This window comes from Stenella coeruleoalba (genome assembly GCF_951394435.1).
Source record: "Stenella coeruleoalba genome assembly, chromosome: 6".
Classification (NCBI taxonomy): Eukaryota; Metazoa; Chordata; class Mammalia; order Artiodactyla; family Delphinidae; genus Stenella; species Stenella coeruleoalba.
In genome coordinates, this window is record NC_137151.1 from 95,347,552 (window position 1) to 95,364,890 (window position 17,339).

Here is a 17,339-nt window from a genome sequence, read left to right on the forward strand (position 1 = left end):
TGTAAGTAATGCTGCTACGAACATTGAAATGCACGTATCTTTTTGAATAACTGTTTTGGGTTTTTTTTTGCATATATACCCAGGAGTGGAATTGCTGTGTCATATGGCAGCCTTATTTTTAGTTTTTGGAGAAACCTCTATACGTTTTTCCACAGTGGCTGCACCAATTTACATTCCCACCAGCAGTGTACGAGGATTCCCTTTTCTCCATATTCTCACCAACATTTGTTATTTGTGGTCTTTTTTTTTTTTTTTTTTTTTTTTATTTGTGGTCTTTTTGATGATAGCCATTCTGACAGGTGTGAGGTGATATCTCATTATAGTTTTAATTTGCATTTTTCTGATGATCATCAATGCTGAGCATATTTTCATGTTCCTGTTGGCCAACTGTATGTCTTCTTCGAAAAGATGTCTATTCAGGTCTTCTGCCTATTTTTAAATTAGGTTGTTTTTTTGATGTTGAGTTGTATGAGCTGTTTATGTATTTTGGATAACAACCCCTTATCGGTCATATCATTTGCAAATTTTTTCTCCTATTGCATAAGTTGCCTTTTCATTTTGTCGATGGTTTCCTTTGCTGTGCAAAAGCTTTTAAGTTTGATTAGGTCCCATGCGTTTATTTTTGCTTTTACTTCCCTTGCTTTAGGAGATGAATCCAAAAAATATTGCTATGATTTATGTCAAAGAGTGTTCTGCATATGTCTTCCTCTAGGACTTCTATGGTTTCCAGCCTTACATTTAGGTCTTCAATCCATTTTGAGTTTATTTTTGCCATTGGCAGCAATGTGGATGGACTTGGAGGGTATTATGCTAAGTGAAATAAGTCAGACAGAGAAAGACAAATACTATGATGTCACTTATATGTGGAATCTAAAAAATACAACAAACTAGTGAACATAACAAAAAAACCCAGGCACACAGATATAGAGAACCAACTAGTAGTTACCAGTAGGGAGAGGGAAGAGGGAAGGGCAAGTTTGGGGTATGACGTTAAAAGGTACAAACTATTACATGTAAAATAGCTATAAAGATATATTGTAAAAAAGCTATATAGCTTTGTAAAAAAGCTATAAGGATATATTGTATAACACAGAGAATATAGCCTATATATATATTTATTTTTTTGCCAATATTTTACAATAACTGGTGGGTTGGCCAAAAAGTTCATTTGGGTTTTTCCATAAGATGTTATGGAAAAACCCGAAATAACTTTTTGGCCAATCCAATATAAATGGAGCATAACCTTTAAAAATTGTGAATCACTACGTTGTACACTGTAACATATAATATTGTACATAAACTATACTTCAATAAAAGAAAGGATATAACTGCTGATACAGCAGGCTTTAAAAGACAAAATAATACTATAGATGGATGGTGAAACTACAACAATGTCCATTATATTTCACTTATGACTGTTAAAAAAAAATGTTCTCTACTTAGGTACAGGATTATGCATGCAAAATTAGCTAACCTTGGAATTAGCTAACATAAGTCTGAAGGTATGTTAGATATATGAGCTCATGATTATTATAGCTTCTTAAATAGTTTCTTTTATCAATATGGTCTGTATTTATGTGTATACTTAAAAATACCTATCACATTTATTGGATGCTTACTGTGTGCTATATAGTTGATAAATATATCTAGCCCTGATGTCCTGCAAGGCAGGATTGTATGACTCATTTTTCAGATAAGAAAAATGAGAGGCATAAATGACTTGTTTTAAAAAAAAGCCAGCATTCAAACCCAGATTTTTCTGGCTCCAAAGCTAGAGTAATTCATATATATGTTGACTGTACATATAATATATATTTATTAAAAAATAAGAACACAAAAAAAAATAAGAACACAAATTTAAATATGAGGATAATTTTGAAACAATCATACAACCCTGTGAAATGAATATCTACACTAAAACACCTATCTTAGAGAAGACCAGAATTCCCTAAAGAAGATAACTGGACCCTCTAATTAGGAACTGCTTGAAAGCTAACTCATTGCTGAGCATAGCCTCCAGTTCTGCCTGACCAGGAAGCCTGGACTGAGACCTGGGGCAGCTGCAGAGCATATCCTATTGCCTGCCCAGGCAGGGAAGCAAGTCAGCAGCCCCACCCAACAGGGGAGCATGGCCCCAGCCCACCTGACCAGGATGCCCTAAAAGGGACGCTGGGGAGCCTCCCAGCCTAGCTCACAGTACTGCCCAGCAGCACACCCCAGTCTATAGCCCTGCCTGGCAGCAAAGCCCAGCCTACGTCCATGCCCAGTTGCTGGGCACGTCCTGCAGTCTCACTTAGGCAGGGAGCCCAGTCAATGACACCCCCCAACTGTGGGGTACAGTATGAGGCCCCACCCTACCAGGAGGTCTGGCCAGCGACCTTGCCCAAAAGCCGAGCACAGCCATAGTCCTGCCCAATTATGAAACTCAGCCTGTGGCTCTGCAGGCTGAGGCTGCATCAGATTGTGAAGCCCTGCTGCAGCCCCACCTGCATACAGAGGCCAGGCAGCAGCAGCATCTGGTGAGGGAGCACAGCCAGTGACCCTGCCTGACTGGAGGTGATTGTAAAGCCCAGCTAGTAACACTGTCTGACCCTAGAGCACAGCACCACCTTACCACAGAGCCCAGCAAGCAGAACTGCTTGAACACAGAGCCCAGCAAGTAGCCTGCCCACCTCCACCACCTGAGAGCAGGGGCAGCAACTTCACCCAACCAGAGACTGTGACCCATTATAGTTAAACTGTCTAAAGTCAATGACAGAATTTTGAAAGCAGCAAGAGAAAAGTGACTCGTCACATTCAAGGAAAACCCTATAAAACCATAAGCAGATTTCTCTGGAGAAACTTTGCAGGCCAGGAGAGAGTGGGACGATATATCCAAAATATTGAAAAAAAAAAAACCTGTCAATGAAGAATACTGTATCAGCAGAGCTGTCCTTCAGAAATGAAGACCTGATAAAGACTTTCTCAAACAAACAAAAGTTGAGAAAGTTCATTACCACTAGACCTGCCTTACAAGAAATGCTAAAGGGCACTTTACAAGCTGAAATAAAAGGATGCAAATTAACCTTGTAAAAATGCATGAAATGTGTACAACTCATCAGTAAAGGTAAATATATAGTCATAGTCAGATTCTGTAATATTGTAACATTGGTGCATAAATCACTTTCAATTCCAGTTTAAAAGTTTAAAAAAACCATATTAAAAATAACTATAGTGGGCTTCCCTGGTGGCGCAGTGGTTGAGGGTCCTCCTGCTGATGCAGGGGACACGGGTTCGTGCCCCGGTCCGGGAAGATCCCACATGCCGCAGAGTGGCTGGGCCCGTGAGCCATGGCCGCTGAGCCTGTGCGTCTGGAGCCTGTGCTCCATAGCGGGAGAGGCCACAACAGTGAGAGGCCCGCGTACCGCAAAAAAAAAAAACAAAACAAAACTATAGTAATTTGTTATTGGACACACAATGTAAAAAACATGTAAACTGTAACATCAATAACCTAAAATGTGAGGGGAGGAGAAGTAGAAGTCTAGTTTCTGTATGTTATCAAATTAACTTGTTATCAGCCTAAAATAATGTTATAAATATAAGACATTTTATTGTAAGCCTCATGGTAATCACCAAAAAAATCCTGTAATAGGTACATAAAAAGTTAAGATAGAAGAATCAAAGCATACCACCACAAAAAGTCATCAAGTCACAAAGGAAGATACAAGAAAGGAATAAGGGAACAAAGGAACTACAAAACAGTCAGAAAACAATGAACAAAATGGCATTAGTAAATCCTTACCTATCAATAATTAAATGTAAATGGATTAAATTCTCCAATCAAAAGACATTTTAGGGCTTCCCTGGTGGCGCAGTGGTTGAGAGTCCGCCTGCCGATGCAGGGGACACAGGTTCGTGCCCCGGTCCGGGAAGATCCCATATGCCGCGGAGCGGCTAGGCCCATGAGCCATGGTCGCTGAGCCTGTGCGTCTGGAGCCTGTGCTCCGCAACGGGAGAGGCCACAACAGTGAGAGGCCCGCGTACCACAAAAACAAACAAACAAACAAAAAAACTCCTTGACACTGGTCTTGGCAATGATTTTTGGTATATGACACAAAAAGCTCAAGACACAAAAGCAAAAATAAACAAGTGGGACTACATCCAACTAAAAATCTCTGGGAAAAAAAAGAAGATCAAGAAAATGAAGAGGCAATCTACAGAATAGGTAAAATATCTGCACAGCACAGATGTGATAAGCGGTTCATATCTAAAATATATAATGCACTCATATAACTCAATATTAAAAAAACCAACAACAGTAATCTGATTTTCAAAATAGGCAAAGTAGACATTTTTCCAACCAAAGACATATAGATGGCCAATAGGGACATGAAATGGTGTTCAACAGTACTAATGAAATCAAATACAAATCAAAACCACAATGAAATATCACCTCACGCCTGTTAGAATGGCTGTATAAAAAAGACAGGAGATAAATGCTGGTGGCGATGTGGAAAAAAAGGAAGCCTTGTGTACTGTTGGTGGGAATGTCTAAATTGGTATAGCCATTATGAAAAACAGTATGGAGGTTCCTCAAAAAATTAAAAATAGAACTACTATATGATCCAGCAATTCCACTTCAGGGTTTATATACAAAGGAAATGAAATCACTGTCTCGAAGTGGCATCTGCACCCTCACGTTCATTGCTGCACTGGCTCACTGCTGTTCAAGAGGGCATTATGTTAAGTTAAATAAGTCAGACAGAGGAAGACACTATGATCTCACTTAAATGTGAGATCTAAAAAAGCTGAACTCCTAGAGACAGAGAGTAGACTGGTGGTTGCTAGGGCCTGGGGGATGGGGGAAATGGGGAGATTGGCCAAAGGGTACAACCTTCCAGTTATAAGAAGAGTAAGTTCTGGGGATCTAACATATAGCATGGTAACTATAGTTAAAAACAACTGCTAAGAGGGTAAATCTTAAATGTTCTTATGCCCAAAATAAATATGGTAACTATGTGAGATGATAGATGTGTTAACTAATCTTATGGTGAAAATCATTTTGCAATACTAAAATATACCAAATCATCACACTGTGCACCTTAAACTTACAGTGTTACATGTCAATTACAGCTCCTCAATAAAGCTGGGAAAAAAAGGCGAACTCAAGTTTGTACAGAAGAGACTTACAAAGGGACTTAACATTTTTTAATTGAATGGATATTAACACAATCCCCAAAGGGTGTAACAAACTGTTTTGACATTTAAATGTGATCATTTCACATTTTAATGAATTTACCATCTTACCTGGTTCACTTCCCAAGCTCACTTCCTCATCTGAGAAAACTAACCTAAAGTAAAGACAAAAAAATCCAAAGGTTTTGGTTAAAATACATTTGGGATTCATACTCTACAAACAGTTTTATGTGGCTTAAAAAAAATTTTTTTTAAACTGAGGAGACATATAAAATAGTTGTCCGGTAGATCTCCTAAAATCTGTCTGAGACAAATCTTCTTCTCTAGAGCTACACAGACTGTAAAAATAATCCTTCACCTCTTATTCTTTCAATGTATATTTACTGAGTATTGATCAAGCACCAAGCACCGCGTTCAGCATGGTAAACGCTGTGCTAAGTACTATACCACAGAGAACATCTGTCACCAACGCCATCAAGTATGAAGTTTAGTTTTCAAGCATTAAAAGGTTTTTTGCTCATCCCACTACTGGGCATATAACCTGAGAAAATCATAATTCAAAAAGAGACATGTACCACAATGTTCACTGCAGCACTATTTACAATAGCCAGGACATGGAAGCAGCCTAAGTGTCCATCGACAGACGAATGGATAAAGAAGATGTGGTACATACATACAATGGAATATTACTCAGCCATAAAAAGAAATGAAATTGAGTTATTTGTAGTGAGGTGGATGGACCTAGAGTGTGTCATACAGAGTGAAGTAAGTCAGAAAGAGAAAAACACATACCATATGCTAATGCATATGTATGGAATCTAAAAAAAATGGTACTGATGAACCTAGCAGCAGGGCAGGAATAAAGATGCAGACATAGAGAATGGACTTGAGGACACGGGGGTGGGGAGGGAAGCTGGGGAAAAGTGAGAATAGCATTGACATATATACCCTACCGAATGTAAAATAGATAGCTAGTGGCAAGCAGCTGCATAGAACAGGGAGATCGGCTCTGTGCTTTGCAAAGACCTAGAGGGGTGGGATAGGGAGGGTGGGAGGGAGGCTCAAGAGGGAGGGGATATGGGGATATATGTATGCGTATGGCTGATTTACTTTGTTGTACAACAGAAACTAACACAGCATTGTGAAGCAATTATACTCCAATAAAGATGTATTAAAAAAAAAGGTTTTGCTCAAGAATACTTGGGAACTAGAGGGAATGAAGAACTGCAGAAAAAATGGAGTACTCTATTTTGAACAACAAAGTGATGTTTACAAAAGAAGGCACATTTGCCTAAAACATTCCAAACCAATACTAATTTTGGAAATTTATATCATCCATCTGGTGTAATAATAAAAAAATGAGATAAAGAAATTGAACCAGATTTAGTTATTATTCCAGGGGTATAACCTCACAACTCTAGAATTGGAGGGTTTTTAAAAATAAGTCTTTAAAGACACTTAAAAAGCAATATAGTATTTATTTGCAAATACTACAAAATAAGCCTACAGAGGAAACAGATACTTTGATTTGGGATGAAATTTCCAACGACAGAATACATAGATGGTGTTTTAAACACTCTGAATGGAAGAGAAGGTGAAGTGCTTTGGAATCTGTTAGTTAACTCAAAAGGTAGCTTTCGGACTTCCCTGGTGGCGCAGTGGTTAAGAATCCACCTGCCAATGCAGGAGACATGGGTTTGATCCCTGGCCTAGGAAGATCCCACATGTCGAGGAGCAACTAAGTCCGTGCACCACAACTACTGAGCCTGTGCTCTAGAGCCTCCGAGCCACAACTACTGAAGCCCGCGTGCCCAAAGCCCGTGTTCCACAACAAGAGAAGCCACCGCAATGAGAAGCTTGCACACCGCAACAAAGAGTAGCCCCCGCTTGACGCTAGAGAAAGCCTGCGCGCAGCAACGAAGACCCAATGCAGCCAAAAATAAAATAAATGAATAAAAAATTTTTAAAAGGTAGCTTTCATAATGCTGAAGATGTATGAGAAGATTCTGAATAAAACTTTCATAAAATGTGATAACGGAAATATTTACCAATTTAATATGCTTAATGTACAATTTTAAATGTCAATGTATAACTAAGTTAATACATTTAATTCATATCTATACATTTGATTGTGTAATCTATATACTAAAACATTTATATGTCCAAGTTAGTAAAAAAATTTGTATTTCCCCCTAGAGAAAAGGGTGAAATACTTGTATTTCAGATCACCTTCCATTCAACAATATATGGTTGTCATTGTTTGGGCCTATTTCTGGGTTCGCTACTATACTCAGTGCAGTCTGGTTAAAATGATAAGTGGCAGTTCTGAAAGGAAAACAAAGGTAAGATGTAATTAAAGGGAAGGAAAGAGGCGACATGAAAGATGTGCACAGCAAGAGCCTCCATTTTCAGGTAACCAATCCAGTCCCATCTGTGTTGTTCTGGAGACAGATTTTCAGTAGCTTCTGTCTCATAGCTGCTGACACCTGTCCCTTTCTTTTTCAAGCTGCCCCTTCTGGGATTCACTAGGTAAAGGCTCTTAATACAAGGCTCCATCTCCCACACTATAGAATTTGGGTTTATCACCCAAACTGTTCTGTATTGCTATCATCAACTTTGCCTACCATGTTAAAAATGGGGGAGGGGGGTGGTAGGTTTCAAAACAAATGTTTAACGTTAATTGGAAAATTGACAGAGAAATAAGTATTCGGTAAACCAAAGAAGCAGCAACTCTTTCCAAATATATGGTACAATGGTATCCAGGACTTCCATAACATGATCTATAACTTTTGTCTGCTTACTTATTGAGGTTTTCCGGGAGAGAACTGTCTTCTATTCGTTCTTCCTTGTGGTCTTCAGTAAGCTTGACTGGAGTGCCTTGTAGTTGCTAAGGGTAAGAAATTCAATGTTAAGTAGATGCAAAGAATCTTGTTTCTTTGTGCAAACGAAAATGAGAACAAAAATTCTAGAGAACAATATAAAACAGGAAGAGTTTTAAAGTAGAGAGCGTGAGATATGGGAGATGTATGCTGATGTAATTTGACCCGAGCCCTGTGTCCTTTGTATCCTGGCAGCCTGTAGCCACTATGCACACCATGGGCCAGCCACAGGGTTCACCGCTCTGTGATATGCCAAAGAAAAAGAAGACTTACACTGTGTCGCCAGCCGGTACTGCAACGTTTTAAATACAACTAAAGATTTTCAAGTTCAAGTCTAGTCTGAGCAGAAATTGGATGTTAAATTTCCCTAAATAGACAGTATGCTATACAGTAAAGCATTAACATAGAAAAAGTAAAAAACAAAACACATACACAACAACAAAAAACAAATTCAAGGTTATCTACCAAAAACAGAAGATGCTATGTCAGAACCTGACTTAAAAATCCATACTAAGCCCCTGTAATATACAGTTGCAGGATATGAACCCATCACAGATATCACATCCAACTTAGGCACACTCAACATTTTCAAGCTCTACTGAAAATAAAGCAGAATGATAAGTTCAAAGGTACTGAAACCTAGCTTACCAGAACTGAAGGAATGATTAACACAGTGCATCTCTGCTGGATAAGGCATATGCACAGAAGGTTGACAGGAAGGGTACATTTTCACGTAGGTGTTACAGAAAGAGCTGACCTAATACAGTAGTCTCTTCAGAGGCAACCACACATACATAATGACCAAAACTGGCATAATTTTTGTATCATGAATCACATCTATGACATGAGTGTAAAAGTAAAGCAAGGAGATTCTTCTTTAACTCCTAAAATTGTCAGGTGGGTGATGTGGTCATTTTTGAAAACACATTACCACTTCCCATCACTTGTTCCTCTTAAGTTTTTCCTTTCCATAACCTTTTCTCTCTTTTGTATTTTAATTTTCTTTTCACTTTCTCTTTCTTTTATTCCCCCTTCCCCCCACCCTACAAATATCTTGAGCCCACCAGCAGTATTTCCATGTATTTGTTTAGTGCTGCTGGTAGAATCTGGAATCAGGGAACTTCAGAAAAATGGCTGAAAGAGTGTAGAAAAATGTTTCCCAGTGTTTTGTAAAGTTGAAATTAGGCTTAGCAAAAAGTAGTTTCAAAGTTATTATCCAAATGAAGTGTGATAAATCTAAGAAAAGACCATTGAAAGAAATGTACCTTGAGAGCTACAAAATCACACGGATGAAAGCCAGTACAGGTCCCATGGATTTGGGACATCATTCGAGCTGTTTTCTCCCAGAATCCAAGCAGTGTCCTCTGCAGAAAAAGAAAAGGTGACACTACAGTTCTCCCTCCTCTCCTCTTTTTTCAGTGCTATTTTTCCTCACTATCGTAGATGAATAGTTGTCAAATAATAAGAAGTAGGAACTAAAATCAATTCCCAAGTTTGGTGAACCAGCAAGCACTGTAAACAGTAATTCTCCATAAGAATTGGCGTTGTATCTGCATGTATGTGTGCCTATCTGTATACAGCACTGAAATGTACACTGGAGCCAGCTAGAGTGTAATTGCAGCCAAGAGAATGCAACTGGCAGATTAGAACACCTTCTGAGGAATCCAAAAGAAAAATGGTAAAAGCACCAAAATATCATATTTGCATTAGAAGTATATGTGTAAATCTTTATGTTGGTAAGCATATAATACAAACCTTTATTAACTGGAGGAAAATAACTTGTACCACTAAATTTGGACTTTCATTTAGAGTTCAAGAAAGACTTGTCAAAAAAATGTGCTATGAAGCTAACTCAAGTAATTCTCCCTGCAGTGGAAGCACAGAGTCTTAACCACTGGGCCACCAGGGAAGTCCTGTCACATACTTTTATTTTCAAGTGCATCCTCTCTTGATTTCTGCATTCCACAGTACTGAACTGAATTAAGTAGATTCCCTAAAAGCAGCAGTGAATACCCATTTCCTTTAGTTTGTATTGTTTTCTCATGTAAAAAAATGTATTCTCCTATTTTGCCATTTACAAATACCTGATAAAATCAGTTAACTGCTACCTGTTAATATCTAACTTACTCATTGTATGCTATTTATGTATGATTTGGAATAAAGTAAGCACAAATGAGACTTCTGAGATTAAAGTGGTGTGGAACGGTAATTTGGCAGAATGAAAAGAACACAAGACCTAGAATTAGAAAACTTAAGTTTTTAAGCCCAACATTGCCATTTAATTCTCATTTAATTCTCACTTTCCTCATCCGTAAAATGATAGAAAAGTGTTGCAGAGCATGGGCTCTAGGCATGTAGGCTTCAGTAGCTCTGGCATTTGGGCTCAGTAGTTGTGGCTCACAGGCTCCAGAGAGCAGGCTCCACAGCTCAGGGCCACAGCATATTTGTTTCAAATGAAACTGTATGTAGAACTAGTTTAAAATGGAGTAACTCTGAATGAACCAAGGCTAATAGGCCTTGAATCCTGCCTCCTCTCCACATTCCCCTCCTCAACCCTAGACAGTCCATAAGTGTCTGTCTGTCTCTCCTAGGATACCAAGGGGAATAATGTGAAGCGATGGGAGTAGGCAAAGAAAGACCCTAAGGTCTTTTCCAGTCTGAAAAGACTGGAAAAGTCTTTTCCATTCATGATTCTGAATGTCATAACTCAATAAGCAATTTCAGCAAAGTCAAAGGAATCTGATCAATTATACAGTTTTTTTGCACTCTTTAGACAACTTTTAAAAAGGAATCTCACCACTCATCTTTACTGCAAGGACATGCTGACCATGGAGGTGGGTACCTGGTAGGTAGCGAGTGAATGAGACAACATATTGCAGCGACTAGCTCCAAGTAAATCCACTTTCTGACAAACATCCATCTTTAACTTGTCAAAAGAAGCTTTGCTATTTCTCACTTGGATCTGTACCTGCAACCACAAAAATGTTAGTTATTATTGCTTATAATACAGAAATAAATATACCACACAGGTTTATGATACATGTTTTCAGACACATGAAATTGTAATAAAGAAGACTAATTCCCTTTCCCTGTATTATTTCAAAATTAATGGAAAAGATTTTGGCTATTTTTAGAAACTGTAGGAGATTCTTTCCAGCAGATATCTTTATGCTGAGAAACTATGTGATGAAAGAGAGAAGGTACATAGTTAAGAAAAAAAAAAACAGATTCCAAATAAAAACAAACATCCAAAACTACTGATGGATAATATTTACCTAAGAAAGAGTAGAAGAATAAATGGAAAGAGGACATAGTAAAAGTGTTGAGAAGCATTAATAATAGTTCTGAACCATACAGATATATTTATAAACTTAAATACAGGCTTATTATATTTCTTACAAATGAATCATTTATCACCAAATAGTGTGAATACTCAACTTTAAATGTACTTATTCATTCATTCAACAAATACTTATGAGGTATCTATTATGTGCCAGGCACTGGTCCAGGCACTGGGATGCTGTGGTGAACAATGTTCTTCCTCACCATCCCTGAGTGAGGAGGCCCAGGAAAAAAAGAAAAAATATATATAACATAATCTCAAGTCACAAAGATAACATATAAATGCAACAGAAATGGGTGACAACATTTGATTAGATGGTCAGGGAAGCCCTTGGTGAGTTCATGCATGATGTGTGAACTGGGATAGGAAGATGATGAGCAGGCCCTGCTAAGACCCTGAGGAGAGCCTTCTAGACCCAGGGAAAAGGAAGGACAAAAGTCCTGGGTGTGGGAAGTGTTTCCAGAGCAGGAAGGAATAGGGTAGAGCCGATTCCTTCCTCAAGCATAGAAAGGGCTGGAGCACAGAAAGTAAGTACTGTACAAGATGTGGCAGCAGAGGGACCAGAGATCAGACTGTGCAGGGCTATTTGGGTCTAGATGAGAGGTGTGGATTATATTCTTTTTTTTTTAATTTAGGTGAAATTCACATAACATATACTTAACCGTTTTAAAACTGTACAATTCAGTGACACTAGTGCATTGACAATGTTGTGTAACCACTCCCTTGGATTGTATTCTAATTGTCAAGGATTATAAAGGGGACAGAATAACAAGTTGCCTGAGGCCATGTGTCCAGCTACTACTGCCCAGGTCTGTTGGAGTAATCATTGAGGCAAAGAACTTGTAACGGCTAGTAAAAAGACTCCATCAATACTAAATATAAATATGGATTTTTATTATAGGCACTTTATGAAGGAGTGAATTTTACTATTTATGTATGGTAAATTCAGGGAATACAATTTATAATAAGGAGTTTACTTAGCAAAATATATGCTCACACATATAGTTGCTTTAACAGTTTGTGGTCAAACTATGTATTGTGGCAGAATGAAAAATCTGATAACCTTCACTTATAATTAATAATCATTTTACATGAGTTTTTACTTAAGTTTTTTTTCCTGACTAATGAACTGTTTTCCTCCTGCAAACAACTCCTAAAAGTCCAGGTAGGCAACATTTAAAAGGTAGATCTATTATGCCACTCAAAGAGTAAAAAAAAAAAAAAAAAAAGTGTGACAACCTTTTGTACGTTAACTGAAGATTTCCAAGCAACCAAGAATTTATAATATAACACATTTTCCAAAAATAGTCTGACGTTTTATACTCTTGATTAAATTATTCTGTAGAGCTTCAAGAAAACATAAAAAAGGGATGTATTTTCATACTTTTCGGAACTTTTCCATTTGTTTTAAGGTGTCTGGGTCCAGTTCTTGGGACACGTCTTTCATCCACAGCAGAGCTCCTCTATATTCTGTGCGCGCCTGCTCCATCCGATTGACAGTCATCAAGGTATCAGATACTGCCCTTTGACTGAATGTTGCTACTTCTTGCTTAAGACGAGACAGGGGAGTATACAGAGCCAATCTAATGGCAGAGAGGTAAAAATAAGAGGCATGTACGTTCCATAAGCAAAATAAAACAAAAACAACCATAAAGCATAACTTGCTATCAAGATGAGTCTTTAAACAGGAAATTATTAAGATGCCTACGAAAATCGGAAAGCAAATAAGGATCATACAGTCAACTTTGAACTGTTAATAAAGATGTGTTTCTATCTCTCCCTTTCTTGTTTCAGGAAATATCAATATATCATTTTTGCAACATTTTAGATGTTTATCCATGTATAGATAATCTGCCAAGTAAATCTGCCATTTAGAAAAGAATTCCTTGAGTAAAGCGATCCTATATTTATAAAGCATAATCCTATAAGCAGAAAGCCTTTCTTTTGACAAATTTAGGGAAAACCTGGGTATAGAAAAACAGATAAAATGCTAGATGAAGGAATGAGGATAAAATTCTTAGCAGCTGAGGATGAGAACAAGAGAAAAAAGGATTTAAGAAACACAAGTCAAACCCAGCTCCTCTGATCTGCTTTTGACTTAGTGGCAATAGAGGGGCTTTTATTGGCTGTCTCTTTGTCACCTCCTTAAAGGTGGACTTTTGCACTAATATGGTGTTTCAGAATAAAGCCACTTAAGTTATACATTGTCATTACAGGTCCGATAAAGTCTATTTTTATTTTTCTCTAGAAAATGCAAAGATTTTGGCTTTATTTAGTAATTGTAGGAGATTCTTTGCAGCAGGTATCTTTATGTTAAAAAGTTGTAAAATAATGAATGCAAAGTATATAATTAAGAAGACAAAATTTCCTCTGCCTAAAAAGAGGAAAAGTTCCAATGTACTCATAGATAGTATAATATCCAAAAAGTGAAAAAAATATATATACATGTTTAAATTTTAGCCATTCTGTGCCTCTGTTACATCAAACCACTTAAGAAATTTAAGTACAGGCCTAAAGTCTATTTCTAGGAATTAAGCAACCTGTGAATGTCAATTTTTAAATAATTATTTTAAATTCAAAATAAATAAGACTTAGGCATCAAAACAACTATATACTGCAATATACTTCTCTTTTAATCCTCTAATGGAATGAAGAGAAACCTTTACAAATATGCAAATTTAACTACACACATCAAAACTGTCATACTGACTACAAATTTAAGGATGATGCAAAACCATGATAAACCTTTGCTTGGCTGAAGAACAGAGTGCCTTGCCAGTGGCATCCATCATTTTGCCAGCCTGAGTTGTATCCCGTTCTGCTTGGAACTTTAAAAAGAGCCCTAGTTCGTTTTCTTCCTCCGATATAACTAGGGAAAAAATGACAGTATAGTTCATTGTTTCATTTCATCATTGGTTTAAAACACACACACACACACACACACACACACACACACACGAATAAAATTCTCACAGCAATAACTCTCTATACATAAGAATTACTTGGGGGTGGAAGGAGAGACACTTATTTTTAAAATGCAAATTCCTGGGCTTCATCTCCAGAGATTCTGATTTTACAGGTCTGAGGATCTGTTTTTTTTTTTTTTAAACAAGCACTCCAGATGATTTTGATGCACTGACTCCATGGACCTCACTTCGGGAAAGACTGATCTTTAGTGAAAAAAAAAATTCCAAAATAATAAAACAAAGCCACAGATGACGCATTTTCAAACGTGCACTTTAGGATCATTGCCTCTTACAAAGTATTTGGGGGTTTCTATTTATTTTTTTATTTTATTTATTTTTGGCTGCACTGGGTCTTCGTCGCTGTGCGTAGGCTTTCTCTAGTTGCGTCAAGCAGGGGCTACTCTTCATTGCAGTGCGCGTGCTTCTCATTGCAGTGGCTTCTCTTGTTGCGGAGCACAGGCTCTAGGCACACGGGCTTCAGTAGTTGTGGCTTGCGGGCTCTAGAGCGCAGGCTCAGTAGTTGTGGTGCACGGGCTTAGCTGCTCCGCGGCATGTGGGATCTTCCTGGACCAGGGCTCAAACCCGTGTCCTCTGCATTGGCAGTCAGATTCTTAACCACTGCGCCACCAGGGAAGCCCCTGGCTTTCTATTTAAACTTAACTTATTCTTGTCTCCCATCCTGGCTTCATTTTCCTATGCTCAGTATCTCAGACCCACAACTGTCCACGATTTGGTTCCTAAAACCCTTAAAGTTGTCATGTAGTACAATACTACTCAAAGTGTGGTCCGTAGACCAATGTCGGTCCAGAACCATTTGCTACCAGCTTGTGACAGATATCAAAACTAAGAAACTATTTAGAAACTTTTACCAATTTGACTGTTTTATATCTGAGTCTAATAATAAAAAAGTGTGCCTATATTTTGCATGTCTTCTTTAATTCCATTTTTCTGAAAATTCATTTTTATTGTATTTTCAAAAGTGTCAGTTTACAACAGATTGAAAGTAAAACACAAGACAGAAAATGGCCCTTCACCACAGTTTTAGAAGCGCTGATCTAGTGGAAGATGACCCTTTAATCACAATAAGACAAACAGGTGAGGAAGCCCATAAAGTGTTCAAATTGTGAGCTTAAAGTGAAAAACAAGGACTTCTCTGGTGGCACAGTGGTTAAGAATCCACCTGCCAATGCAGGGGACATGGGTTCGAGCCCTGGTCCAGGAAGATCCCACATGCCGCAGAGCAACTAAGCCCGTGCGCCACAACTACTGAGCCTGCATTCTAGAGCCTGCGAGCCACAACTACTGAGCCTGTGTGCCACAACTACTTAAGCCTGCATGCCACAACTACTGAAGTCTGCGTTCCTAGAGCCCGTGCTCCACAACAAGAGAAGCCACTGCAATGAGAAGTCCGAGCACTGCCAACGAAGAGTAGCTCCCACTTGCCGCAACTAGAGAAAGCCCGTGTGCAGCAACAAACACCCAATGCAGCCAAAAATCAATTAATTAATAAATTAATTTCAAAAAGAATTCTATAAAAAAAAGTGAAAAACAGGACAAATGTCATGTTTAATTTCACCCTAGTTTACTGATGGAAAAACTGAGGTTAAAAACTGAAAGGGAAGTCCCTTTTAATACCTCTGAGGCAGCAGGGGAACTCAGGCCTTCTCACTTGCTAGCTGCCCCCCCGCCTGGTCCTCCCTGTAGTACCTACAAGGGAGGCCCTAGGAGAGCACGATGGTGTTTGGGAGAGGGTGTCTACACATTCTGTAGTATCATCTTTAATAAAACCAAGTGCTGTTTTATGAACAATTAACCTGATTAAGAGTGGATTGGATTTGAGGAATCTGCTTAATTTAATATTCTCATTACTTCAGAGATGTACAGATTACATATTTCCTTTGAATCAGAACTTCATAAAATATACCTCAATGAAAACTACTAGAAAAAAAATATTAACTTGTAGATGATCCAGAAAGCTCTCTGAGAACTCGGACTATCTCATTAACAAATATCAATTGAACAAGAACCATCATTGAGCCTCATCCTTATCAATGCAGAAAGGGGAGGAGATGAAGCTGAATCTGTGCTAATTCTGTGTTGGGACCTGCTGCCAAAAACTACAGAGACCCTACTCCTATGTGTTCTTCCCCAGCCAAGTTATTCTCATAAAGCTTTATAGTGATGGAGGAATCTACTGCAATTGTCCAATGTTAGTCTCAACAGAAGATCTATTAATAAAACAGTCTTCAAGAAATCACACAGTCAAACACAACCTTGAAGAGAAAGTACATGATGAAATATATATATGTATATCCCTTCCTTACCCTGAAATGCTCCACCAGCATGCTAAAAGATCTGGTGATCCCAGGACAAAATGCAGTATGCACAAACTTGCAAATGTTTCTTTACATTTCTGTCACAGGACTCCCTTGCTCCAATGATTGCAATGGCTTTTTACTGCTTGGTAAAATATTTAAGGTCCTTAGCAATCTGACTCGAATCTTCCTTTGCTCTTGTATCACCCTACTAGTCCCAATTACAAACTCTTCCATCACGCAGACTGTTCTCATTCTTTAACCTTATTCCTTGACTCCAATTCCCTTTCTTCCCACATATTCAACATCTATAAACCTTTTACATTTTACCTCAATTCCCATCTATGGAGTTGCCTTTACCAATCACTCTAATACACAGTTATTTTTCACTCCAAGAGAATTCAGAGGTATGTCTGTATCACTATCCTGAATTCAATTACACACTATTCTTGTCTCTTATTTTGTTACAAAAAGTTGTTTCTCAAACTACTACCTTGGGAAAAGGACATAGTTTTACACATGGCAGGCACTCAAAAAATTACCATGCTATAATGGATTTCTTGCTTTAACGGAACAACACATGAACTTTGATTGTAAAATTTTGAGACCAATTTACACAGCTACACAAGAAAACCATTCATTGAGCAAATATATATTAAGT

At 38.1% G+C, this 17,339-nt stretch overlaps 1 protein-coding gene across 2 annotated transcripts in view; it reads right to left on the minus strand.

Moving 5' to 3' along the window:
- The window catches only part of ICA1L (islet cell autoantigen 1 like), a 63,946-nt gene that overhangs the window by 17,485 nt on the left and 29,122 nt on the right, over window positions 1–17,339 (minus strand). For both annotated transcript variants that reach the window (XM_079924498.1, XM_079924497.1), the window contains exons 4-9: window positions 14,143–14,266; window positions 12,782–12,980; window positions 10,897–11,022; window positions 9,320–9,418; window positions 7,977–8,062; window positions 5,287–5,330 (exon numbers count right to left, since the gene is read on the minus strand). In XM_079924498.1, coding sequence (XP_079780624.1) covers window positions 5,287–5,330; window positions 7,977–8,062; window positions 9,320–9,418; window positions 10,897–11,022; window positions 12,782–12,980; window positions 14,143–14,266 — 678 coding nt within the window. The remainder of the gene's footprint in view (window positions 1–5,286; window positions 5,331–7,976; window positions 8,063–9,319; window positions 9,419–10,896; window positions 11,023–12,781; window positions 12,981–14,142; window positions 14,267–17,339) is intronic.